The sequence below is a fragment of the Mangifera indica genome, chromosome 10 (assembly GCF_011075055.1).
Source record: "Mangifera indica cultivar Alphonso chromosome 10, CATAS_Mindica_2.1, whole genome shotgun sequence".
Taxonomy (NCBI): Eukaryota; Viridiplantae; Streptophyta; class Magnoliopsida; order Sapindales; family Anacardiaceae; genus Mangifera; species Mangifera indica.
This window is the reverse complement of record NC_058146.1, coordinates 9,689,915-9,701,865: the sequence shown is the minus strand read 5'-3', so window position 1 is coordinate 9,701,865 and position 11,951 is coordinate 9,689,915. Positions and strand designations below refer to the sequence as shown.

The 11,951-nt window shown below is 30.4% G+C and overlaps 1 protein-coding gene across 1 annotated transcript; it reads right to left on the bottom strand.

Annotated features, from left to right (window-relative positions):
• Nucleotides 1–571: 571 nt before the first annotated feature.
• LOC123226881 (respiratory burst oxidase homolog protein D-like) lies at nt 572–4,843 on the bottom strand. The gene is made up of 11 exons (XM_044651428.1): nt 4,081–4,843; nt 3,830–3,986; nt 3,693–3,741; nt 3,442–3,555; nt 2,920–3,345; nt 2,447–2,830; nt 2,150–2,361; nt 1,956–2,058; nt 1,791–1,864; nt 1,117–1,637; nt 572–912 (listed from the first exon to the last, which is right to left on the bottom strand). Exons 1-11 carry the CDS (start codon nt 4,685–4,687, stop codon nt 803–805), a joined length of 2,757 nt encoding a protein of 918 aa, XP_044507363.1. The 5' UTR covers nt 4,688–4,843; the 3' UTR covers nt 572–802.
• Between the last annotated feature and the right edge of the window lie 7,108 nt (nt 4,844–11,951).

Genomic DNA, 11,951 nt, shown 5'->3' with positions numbered 1-11,951 from the left:
ATTGAATATTGTTGATACGTAATTACTTAAGATTATTGGTTATTAGATTTACTTAAATATCTTATTGAATTTATTTGTTTGATTATGATTGATTATAAATTTACTTAAGGAACTTTTATTTGGATAAAAGTTTTAAATAATCTTTTTTACCCTTCGAGTGTTAGTCATTTAGGGTTTTTGAATCGAGGTTACTTTATCTTTAATTTTGCATCAAATTTAGCAATATTCCAATTTTTTTATAGTCATTTTTAATTATAATTTTTAAGTTTTGAATTTTGTTTAGTAAATTGCTCATCACAACGCTGTATAGCGACAAATTTCATAAACTGAATTGTACTATAAAAAATTATCAATATATTCAATATAAAAATTATGAAACATAAATGCTTCTAACCGATAATTTAAAAAAATATTTATTGGACTACGGTTTGCCTTTTATCTTTCATCAAATTAGAAATATTCCAATTTTTTAAGGTCTTTTTTAAGTATATTTTTAAACTTACGAATTTTGTTTAGTAAATTTCCCAACCCAACACTATATAGCGACCAAATTCATCCACGCGAAAGACGGTAGCCGAAAGATTAGACTTTTATCAAAAGGTACCACCCTACTAAGACTTCAAGACATGTATTTGGATTTAATTAAATGAAAAATAAAAATAAATGTAAGCTAAATTAAATGACTATTTGCAATTGGGTGATGAAATTGTTGGTGATTACAAGGTATTAATAAATTATTATCACCAATCTCAATCTCATCATCATCTTCCTCTTCCTCTTCATTATTATCCCCTTAATTTGTTCAAAAATTCTCTTTATGAAAATCAAACTTAGTGGATGTCTTGTGAGAAAAGTCCGAAGCCAGTTGTCTTAGCTCCTTTGTTAGTGCTGGTGCCCCACAATAGAAAACTCCTGCATAAAATCCCATAAAAATAGTTTAATAATTTTGTTCATTTTTCAACAATTTGATGTAGACAAAGAAAAGTGGGTTGAGTAGGTGAAAGATGAGTCAGTCATTGTATACTATTCTAAGTTAGCTCTCATGAATTTAACTTCAGGTAAAGCTTAGATGAGAAGACAATTCTGGTTCATATGTAAAAGATAAATTCAACTCACCAATTCTAGAATCCGGGTGATGAAGAGCAATTTTCTTGTAAACTTGCCTCCAATTTGGCTTTGCAAAATGGGATTTAACTCTTGTTCCTGATACCACATCTACACCATTCTTAGCATGTTCTAAAGATTGAAGCATTGCTATCAAAGCTGATCTTGCATCTCCTTCTTCGTACACACTTGTGCAATAGTTGTGTAATTCTATTACTTGTTTCTTATCCATCTCAGCCACTTCATTCATTATTCCTTTAAACCATTCGAATGAGCCTTGCTCACGTGTCACCCAATAGAAGTATGCCTTCTGTGTTTTGAAGGATCCTTTGCTATTGTTTTTATTGCCACTTGATGATCTCCCACTTTCCAAATCTGAATTTTCATCTGAGTGAATATTATTTATTATGTCCTTAACAATACTGATCATAGGTGTTGCTCCAATTCCTAATCCCACAAGTAGCACCACATCATATTGTTTGTAGTCTTGTGCTGGTGCCCCGTATGGACCGTCTATCAAAATCTTGGGAAAGCTGCATTTCAGTTAATTTATTAAGCATTATTGCAAAATATAAATCATCGAGATTCATGAAATGAGTGCTATGTTATATATTATTAACATTAGAAACCTAGACCTACATTCTGATAACAAGAAGATATATGCGTAATAGAATGAGTATATTTACCTTGGGTTGCTTCCTCCTCGCATGTAATCAGCTCTTAGAAGTCCACTTTTTCCGGCGGGTGGGGGCTGACAAACCTAAAAAAATATAAACATAGCACAATTGATCCATATAAATTAATCAATGTTACTTCAAAACAACATGATTCATTTAGAGTCAATGACTAACCTCGGAGAAAACAGTTCTGAGTTGTCGAGTCCAATCACCAAGAGTTCGAATGTGAACACTAAGATAGTCATCTCCGGGGGCTGAAGTGATGGAAAATGGGTGCCTGTCACGATAGTTATGAATGACCTAATGAATTAAATTGACAGTGACAAATTGTTTGAAGTAAAATTTACTCAAACTACATATAGACCCACCACTCAAAAGGAGAGACAGCTGCACAATTGACAAACATGTATTGTCCACTCTTGTATTTGAATCCTTGAGGTTTTGACATGTGCAAAGCCAATACATTTCCAGGGTAGACAGCAACCTTTAGAATCTTCACAGGCTTTATGCTTGATCTAAAAGCTCTAATCAGCCTCTCACAACCATATAGAAGAACAGGCACAGCAAGATACATCCACGTCTATAATCATAAAAAAATATTTCAGCTCAAGAGAGGATTCTGATTCTGAATTTAAGAGGAAGATGAAATTAATTTGATAACTTACTGTCTTTTGATACCACGTTTTGGTGAGGTACAGGTAAATTCCATGAACGACCAGGAGAGTGTAGACTATTACGAACAGATGGTGTGAGTACCAAAAGGCGTTGAAGCCAGTGAGTTTTTTAAGGGGTTTAGGGAGGTTAAGCTTGTTGCGTCGAAACCAAGGGGTGGCGAGTGTAAAAGCTATAGCCATCAACACCACCATTATAATTCCTGTAATCCCTTCAACTCCCTTAACAAACCACCAATAACTTGTTGGTTGATCCCCAAAATATTGCTCCATAGGTTCATATTTCTCTTCTGAGGCATGAAGAAGCCTCGGGAAATCACAAGTCAAATGAGCCCCACCATGAAGAACAACTCCAATTACAATCCCCACCGCAATCACCTAAACAAATTAAAGCAAGGGCACATCAATAATTTGCAAAATCAACCCTAAACAATGTTCAAAATGTTGCTTGTTTTAGAAACTTTTACCTTATGGAAATTCAAATTATCATCAAAGGGCACCGCAAGACCTAATTTGGTCTTGTTTCTCAGCCAAGTAATGGTGTTGCGGCAAACTGGTAGTAAAATCAAAGCCATGTTAAATTTAAGAGTTTCTGCTCCTCCTTTAGCAATGCAAACACAATACCCCATCACATCATAGGCGGCTTTGTGTCGATATTGAATGAACTTATACGTGAATAAACCCGATGCAATTCCGAGCCACAGCATCATAATCCAAATTCTTTGCCAATTATCAGTCAAAAAGTACTTCATTTTCTCATAATTTCTTGTCACAATGTTGCTCTCTTGTGTAGGCTGCAGCTTCTGGCTCAGTAATTGACTCAGAATTCTGCTATCTCCAACCCTCACTGATTGATTTGGTGCTTGCAAAAGAAGTGTTTCCAGGTTATGAACCTATTCAAACAGTAATTAATTAATTAACCAGACATCAGAATATTAAAATCAATGAGTCAAATTTGTGAATTAATTGAGTAAATTAATATTAATTACCATAATGTATCCAACATTATCAGGGTCTAATTCTTCCATAATCAAAGCTGTATATTCCTGTGCTTGCTTCTGAATGTTTGACAACTTGTTTGCAGAAGCACTAAGAGTTATAATCTACAAAAAAAAAAAAAAAAAAAAAGAAAACCAAAATCAACTTGTTAATTAATTAGGAAAAAAAAAAGTCAACAATTTCTGGTCCTGTTTTTGATGAATGTAATCGAATTGATTTGAGCAAGTATAAATTCGCCTACCTCTTTGACTTCTTCTTCTGTGATCCTTCCGTCTTGATCTTTATCAACCCTGTAATCACCAATAATTGTGTCATTAGTAAAAAGTGACATATAATTGAGAAAATAAACATCAGTCTTAATCCCAAAAAAAGATTTACATGTCAAAGAAAGTCTGCAGCCTGGAATCGAAACTCTCATCAGAAATTTGATCCCAAAATAGTTTGAGTTGTGCCTTTGTAATCGCATCTCCGGCTACATTATGCTTCCGACCCAGAGCCTTAAATAATTCTCCCGCGAACTCCTTCGAGTTCATACCTGTAATAAAAATCAATAATAAAGCGATTATTCATCTTTACCATCATCATGAATTTTAATTTCTAGGACATTAGTAATAGTAAAATTATGTTACCTATACATTCGCCGAACATTGAGCTCTGAAGCATGCCGTTTGTGGAGGCGGTGAGGTTGTTAAATCTCTTCTCGACATCAGGCCATCCATTTCCAGCAGCTCCTGTTTTTGCCGTGATGAACTTGAGACCTTTCAAGGCGTGTGCAGCAGCTGATTTTGTGCGATCAAACCGCCTGCTCGATCGTTTAGTAAACGAAGCGAGACGTTTGAGCTCTTGAGAAACTTGCTTTAGATGCGACGACGTATTGCGAAACAACGAAGAGCGAACGGAGGAGGATTTGTTCTCTAACGCCTTCTTCGCCAACAAAGCCAACTCCGGATCCTCATGTAGAGCTCCTCCGCCTCCGGCATGTTGCACGCTGTGAACGGCAACAGAATCGTCGCGAATGTCGAGAGTGATCTCGACGTAATTGTCATCATCAGCAGTAGGATTTGAAGCGTTTATTATCTCATTTGAAAGATTGAACCTGGCGCTCTTCTTGGAGGCCCTTTTGTTGTTATGAATAGCAGCACCGAGAGGGCCACTGAAAGCGGTTCTGTCACTGGAAATGCTCTCGCTATCGGAATTGTTATCCGAATAAGCTCCTTTCCCGTCTTCTGTTCTCATTATGAAGGAAATAAAGCTGGGTAAAAAGAGTATAATTCACTTTAGAACTGAATCAGATGAAGAGTATGAACAAGTATATATAGAAATGGTAACGAAAGGGTATTGAAGAAGAAGATGTTGGACGTGTCAGGCTTCAATCTAGTCAGTTTAAATGGTGAATATGGTGGAGGACGGTACATATATATTGTTGGGGAGTTTTTTTATAAAACGCGAAAACCAAAAAGGCAGGAAGGAAAGGGGGTGGCGGTCAAATTGACTTTTTAAACCAGAGACTTTTTTTTTTTTTTAATGTATTTTTATATGAAGGTATTTTATTTCGTATGATAACTTGTATATATGTTAAAAAAAAATTAAAATTAATTAGCACCTTATGGATAGAAGTATATGTACGACTTTCTTCGTCGCGTCCATTGACTTTGGAATCTTCCGATCAATTCAAATTAGGTGTTTAAATTCGCCGGCTTTAACTTTGGCATTGTATTCACATGGCCAAAAGACTATTTTCCACCCAAGGTTTGGTTGAATCAAAATCAACCTCTAACTCTATAAATACAAAGAATTGTATATGGGTAATCAAATCATTTTAGGAGATTCTTTTATTATTTATCAATATTATATTAAAATTTTACAAAAATATATATAAATAATATAATTATGAACATAAATTTTTTAACAACTAATCAATTTCATGTTAAAAAATTCATATCTCATTGCCCAAGTATAATCATTCATTTATAGTCGTCAATTCCTATACCCATCGATGCTCTACAAAATTTTGCGTTAAGGAAATATATATGATACATAATTGAGGTGAAATAATTTGATTTGATTTGATTTGTTATAATTACTAACATGAATTTTGACTTTTCAATAGAAGGATTCCTTCCTTCCTATTGGTACGTAATTGAATAGAAGTCAAAACATAAAAAAAAAAATTGATTGGAAAAGTCTTTCCAAAAAGGAGTTGAATTTAGGATATCTACAACAACCAGTGAAGAAACTCTGGCTCTCTTTGAAATGGAAAAATGAAAAAACAATTATGTCTAGCATGTGCTTAAATAACGTAAAAGAGAAACTTTTAAGTGAAATTTAACTAAGCAAACTATAATATAATATAAAATTTATCATTTGTTTTTTACTATTTATGTCAACACTAAATATTTAACAAAAGAGAATTTCTATTATTTTCAAACAGAAAGATTTTCATAACTTTATTACATGACAGGGAATTAATGCCTTTTAACTTAAGAGAATAAAGATATAATAATTTCCCCTTCATGCTTAAATCTAGTACAACATTTATAACATTTTATCTCATGGTACAAATCACAAGTGTCAGTTTTTCGGCCACAAAAATGGGTTATTAAATGTACATTAATATATGATTAAAAAGATGTTAATGGATACCTAAATTGAACGAAAGACTATGCATGCTCGTAAATAAATAAATTACTAAATCTTATAGTATAGTCTAGAATGAATGAATATCAAAATAACTATTGATTGAAGATGATAATTTTGGTTTGAATTTAAAGCTTTTAACTTTAATAGAGAAGAAATTATTCGATAAAAATAGAAGAGTTAAAGATGAACACAAAAAATATTTATACAATCGAGAACAAGTTAAGAATTAGGATAAATGTATCCGCTCTCATCTTATCCTCATATTCGCTTTGTTATATTAATATTTTTACTTAAAATACTAATTTATTCTTATAATTTTAGATTATTTATTTTTTTAAATTTATTTATGTTTTTTTTATTCATATTAAGATGGGTAATATATGTTATTTATGACATTTGAAATAGTAATTTATTTTTAATTTTAGCTAATTTTATTATTTAATATGTTTATATTATGCTTAGAGAGTACAAAAAATAAATTATTCTCTACAAGTATATGAACGAAAAGAGAATTTTTTTCCACGGATTAAAGATAGGGAGGGGATTTTTTTTTCGTAGAAAGAGGACAAAAAATCATATTTATTTTCATAACGAGGATGAGTCAAGAACAAAGATTGATATCACATACAAGAACAGAAATATGGACAGAAAATAAGGTATTCGATCTCACCCTTCTCTATTGTCACCCCTACCGTCAACATAGCAAATGAAATGAGAAAAATTGGACGAGTTTGCAGCGAAAACGTTGGGGAAAGTGTGGAAAAACATCTATCTCTAAATTCTACCTTTATTATTTGGTCAGGTGTTTTAGTTCGAAGTCATTTTAAATGGGATATATTTTACACAAATACAACTAACAAGTGGTCACTCTTTGCTGATGTTTATACTGAATATTTTACGTAGCGTGAAAAAATTGGATACGGTTTCTTTTTATGATACAAATATAATGATATGAAATTAATGAATTAGGTTTAAATTTATTTTCCACCTAACTTTGATAATACGATGATTTTTTGCTTTTTAAATTTAAAAAAATACATTTTTCCTTATGTTTTTATTCTTACTACCTTATGTTTTTAATTTTTTTTCCCATCTTTCATGAAACGCACAATAATTGAATTTCAGCCAAATTGTGGGCATACAACCAATTTCAACCAAATGGGGTAGAAGCCACCTCGACCAAATCTGACCTAATTCCCCCTATTCAATCAAAATTCGAATCTTTTCCTTCATTGCAACCTGCAATTCATGACTGACATGTCACAGATTACAAGCAAATTTCATACACCACAGTGCCTAAATCGCTAATTTTTCACCAAATTGTAGGTGAAATTCAATTCCAAAGCAATTGGTTAAATCACAACTATAACACTCTAAATCATTTTTTCAAAAAGCAATAATCAACATACCTTATCAAATTGGGATTTCGAAGAAAGATAAGTGGAATAAGATTTGGAAGAGTTTCTTTACTTAAAACCAAGTCCAATTTCTTGTTCTTCAGCTACAATCCAATCCAAAAACGGTTTGATTGAAAATGGTGAATTTTTCTGAGGAAGAGGATGAATAGTGGTGCAAACGATTTACATTGCATTGCGAGTCAAAAGATGTTGCTGGTTTTGATTTAAAACTACAAGGAGGTCAGGTTTGGGGGCTGCTCTTGTTTCGCTAACCCTTACAATTTGGGGCGGTGTGATCCAATTGAAGCTTCCTTCTCCCTATTTGATTTGCCCAGCAATTGTTTATACTACCAAAAAACTTTTTTATTTAATCATACATTGTAAATTGGATCTGTGAAAAGGGTTAATAAAAATTTGGAGGCAAACGATATTTAACTACGGTAAAATGATCAATGATAGTTTTATCTATTTATCAACTTTGTAAACATGTTAATGTGTTTTATTAACAAATTTAAAAAATAGTTTAAAATGGATATTTTAAATTTAAACGATGAAAAATTATTGTGTTATCAAAGTTTAGATAACTAATGTTATTTGACCTTCCATTACTGTTGGAAATGAGCTCAGTCGAGTCTAAATAGGGTTCAACTTATTTTTGATTTGTTTTAGATTGGTTGAAGCTCTTACTCGCTCCATCACGTATTTGTGTTCAGTTTACTTGATAATTTGATTATTCGTAATCAACTCGCATTAGCTCGAGTTTGTATAAGATATTCATCTCGACTCAATTATCAAACTCGACGTTAGGCTCATATTTCAACTATGAATTATTCAAATATACAATGATTTGTATCATATGCAACTTGCTTATATCTTTTTTTTTCATTTAAGCGAGTCGTGCTTGCCTCACTCAACCTATATTTGGGTTCAGGCTTGGACTCGTGATTATTTTTTGTTTAAAACCTAAGCTCTTGTTTATTTAAGATAGGCTCGGTCGGGTTTGTTCAAACAAAACTTATTTCAAGTTCGAATAAGCTTGTTTCAAATCTAACCCTATCTTTCATACACTAGTTTATTAGGTTAAGCTTGTTATTAGAATTATTTTCGATAAGTATATTAGTAAAAGAATTTTCATTAATTTTAATCAATGTTATTGATACTAGGCAACCAAATTCCTACTTGTATTTTTAATCTGTTATTGAATTAAATATATGATTTTAACAGGTTAACTAAATTTTATAAATTAACCATAATTTATTTATTTTCCCTTAGTATAATTGCTTTACAACTACGTAAGCATCCACTGTATAGCATCAGTAACTTTAGAACTCAAAAATTAAGCTTATCTTAAAAAATATTTTTACTACTCTATTTTTCCATGGTTTTGTACTTTTATTGGTATAATATTAGGGTTTTTAATTTTATTAACTTTTTTACTGAAAAAGTTTTAGCTTCTGATGTCGTGTCTGGTTGCCTCCAATCGAGAAACGTGGACTCGACAGCACTGAAATTTTGGTGTCACTTTTTTATAAATCCTTAATATAATTAATTTATTATTTACTATTTTTATATTTAATGTTAATTTCCTTCTGCAAACACCAATGTAGTAACGTCAAATAATATATTAGATATAATTGTGAAAGTCAAATTTTAAGTAGAATATTGTGCTCTTTTATGAATTCTATTTCTCTGTCAATAACAACATAAATTATATAGCTGCTTTCAAGCTTTCAGTTTACAGGTAACCGAGATATTCGCTTTATGAACGAATACATACACATTTAGTTATCTTGATATTCTATTTATAAAATTAAAAATATATCTACTAATATATTGAAAAAATAATAGTATATGTATATATTATAGTATCGTAGTATAATAAATATACGTATGTACAGTCTAATTGGAAATACATAAGCATGACGTATTAAATAAGAGCTAGAATTTGGATGCATTTAAGTTAAGAATAGTTGAAAGATGAATGAAGACTTCATCAATTTATACAATAAATAAACACATGTAATTCAAGCAATTATTTGACCAAGAACACGTATTTGAAAGCCATACAATATAATTCCTCTTGACTTCATTGAAATTTCTCACGCATGCATTTGTTGGTTTTTTTTAAGTTTTTTTGGTTATAGATAACTAAATTATTTATTAATATTTTTTTAATATAAGGTCTCAGTCTTATCTATTATTGGGTCCTTTTCATCCTTAATTATAATTATATTTAATTAACCCAATTAATAGGACAGTCCAAGGTTAATTACCTTAATCTTGACACTGAAATTAGTTGGAAATTTTATAGTTTGGAGTTGCACCCTTGGAAATTTCGAAGCTTACATTAATAATAATGACAACAAGAAAATTTAATTATTAATTAATTAATTAATTATAAATGTTAAGATTCATTCAAATTATGTAATACAATGTTGTCTAGCTGTTCCCTTATTATTATTTATTAAAATAAAATACTTATTATAGTTTTATCCTGCTTTTTTTTTTAATTGAAAATTTGAGTTTTTTCAGATTTATATCATTTATTAATTCGTCTCTTTCGGAAAAGGAGTAAACAAAGAGGTTTTGATTCCCCAATTTATTCCCCTTTCTGCCTTTCATCTTCCTTTCTCAGTTCCGAGAATACTTCTATGTGGGGAGTTTGAAATCCAAATATTATAAAATTTGAATCCATAACTATGAACTAAAGTGTTCAAATCATCAACTCGGCAATCTGTTATTAAAATTTATAGTCAAATTAGGTCATCTTAAAAGACTTGGAGTCAATGTCTTCTTAGAAAAACATATAATCAGAGTATTAGTAGATTAGAAAAATGTGCATAAAAATGAATACACATGTAACCAATCAAGGAATAGTAACGTAGTATATTTATACGCATTATTCCGGATATATTTTTCTTTCGGCCAAATGATTATTTCCCACTCAAGATTTGACACAAATTTATTTTCTTATCTGTTAATAATACAAAATCTAAATTGTTATCCGTTTGTTAAATTTCATCGTTATTGTTAGAAATAAAATTGTTGTTTAATAAAAATATTTTAAAAACTGTAAATTCATCATATTTTTTTTCTAAATTTAAAAACTAATAAATTTTCCCCCATCCAAAGTTTAAAAAATAATTATTTCCTTACTAAAATTTGCATTTTTTCTCTTACTGCTTTTTCAACAATTGGAGAGGGCCAACCTCCTCCACCCCATATCCCTAACAAGGACAAATTGTCGATAGACCTCTAATTGGCCAACAATTCATCCTCGTTAAGGATATGGGATAGAAGAGGTTGGTTGGGTCTAATCGCCAAAGAAGTGGCAAGGGAAAAAATACAAATCTTAGGAGGGAATTAGTCATTTTGTAAATTTTGGATTGAGAACAATTGTTAATTTTTAAATTTATGAGAAAATGTAATGAATTTATATTTTTAAAAATATTTTTATTAAATAATAATTTTACCCATAATAATAATAATAAAATTTAATAGATAGATAAATATTTAAAATTTTAATAATTAACAAATAAAATATTAGATTTATATCTAACCTTGTTGGGAAATAGTCAAATCAAACATTAGTTCATTAACGAGGATGTTCGAAGCAAAATTTTGTATAATTTTTCAAAAAGTATTTAGAATCATATAAATAAATAAATAAATAAATAATTTATGTTAAAAATATTATACGGGGAAGGGGAATAGTTGAATGTCGGAATTCACTGAGAAAGGGTTACCCGTAGCAGACGCGGTTTCTGTTGTCTCACCTGATGTGAACTGGCGGAATTTCAAAGTCAAACTTATAAACTAATAAAAGCTTTTACCAAAATTGGATAGTTTCTTGTTTGACCAATGGTCGCTCTTCTCTTCTCTTTCTTCAACTCTAATTTTTAATTCTCACCAACCTTCCTTCTCCTCGTTTATATACGTAGACAATTGTTAGATGATAATATCAACCATATTTTCATGCACGTGTTTGCAATATCTTTACGCGTATATATTTGTCCAGAACATTTGTTATATACAAGCGAAAGACTAAAGTAATCGCTAGTAAACTGTTCTAGAAATTATCTGAAAATTTTTAAATAAATTTATAATAAAATTATACATGCATATTTTTTATTACATATATAATATATAATTATATGATTAATAAATAAAATAAAATAAAATTTATATATCTAATTGTATGTATTACTCTAAACTTTAGTAGCCGTTAATTTTTCTACTCCCACAACTATACCCCAACTCTGTTTAAAAAAAGGCGATTCTTGATCAATTAATTAATGAATTGTATGGTTAAGAAATTTACCAAAAGAAAAAAAAAAAACAATTTCTTAATCAAACATATTAATTAATAATTAACGAATTATCCAACTAGCCATTGGGATTGATGATCAATTCAAATTTTTTAAAAAATAAGAAGATTTTGTTTTTACCAAGATCTGTTGTTA

Excerpts from the sequence above, each read along its gene's own strand:
- LOC123226881 (XM_044651428.1), bottom strand. The coding sequence starts at position 4,687 with ATGAGAACAGAAGACGGGAAAGGAGCTTATTCGGATAACAATTCCGAT. Across the intron at positions 3,987-4,080 it reads AATGTTCGGCGAATGTATAG|GTATGAACTCGAAGGAGTTC; the intron begins GTAACATAATTT and ends TTTTTATTACAG. Across the intron at positions 2,059-2,149 it reads GCTGTCTCTCCTTTTGAGTG|GCACCCATTTTCCATCACTT; the intron begins GTGGGTCTATAT and ends CTATCGTGACAG.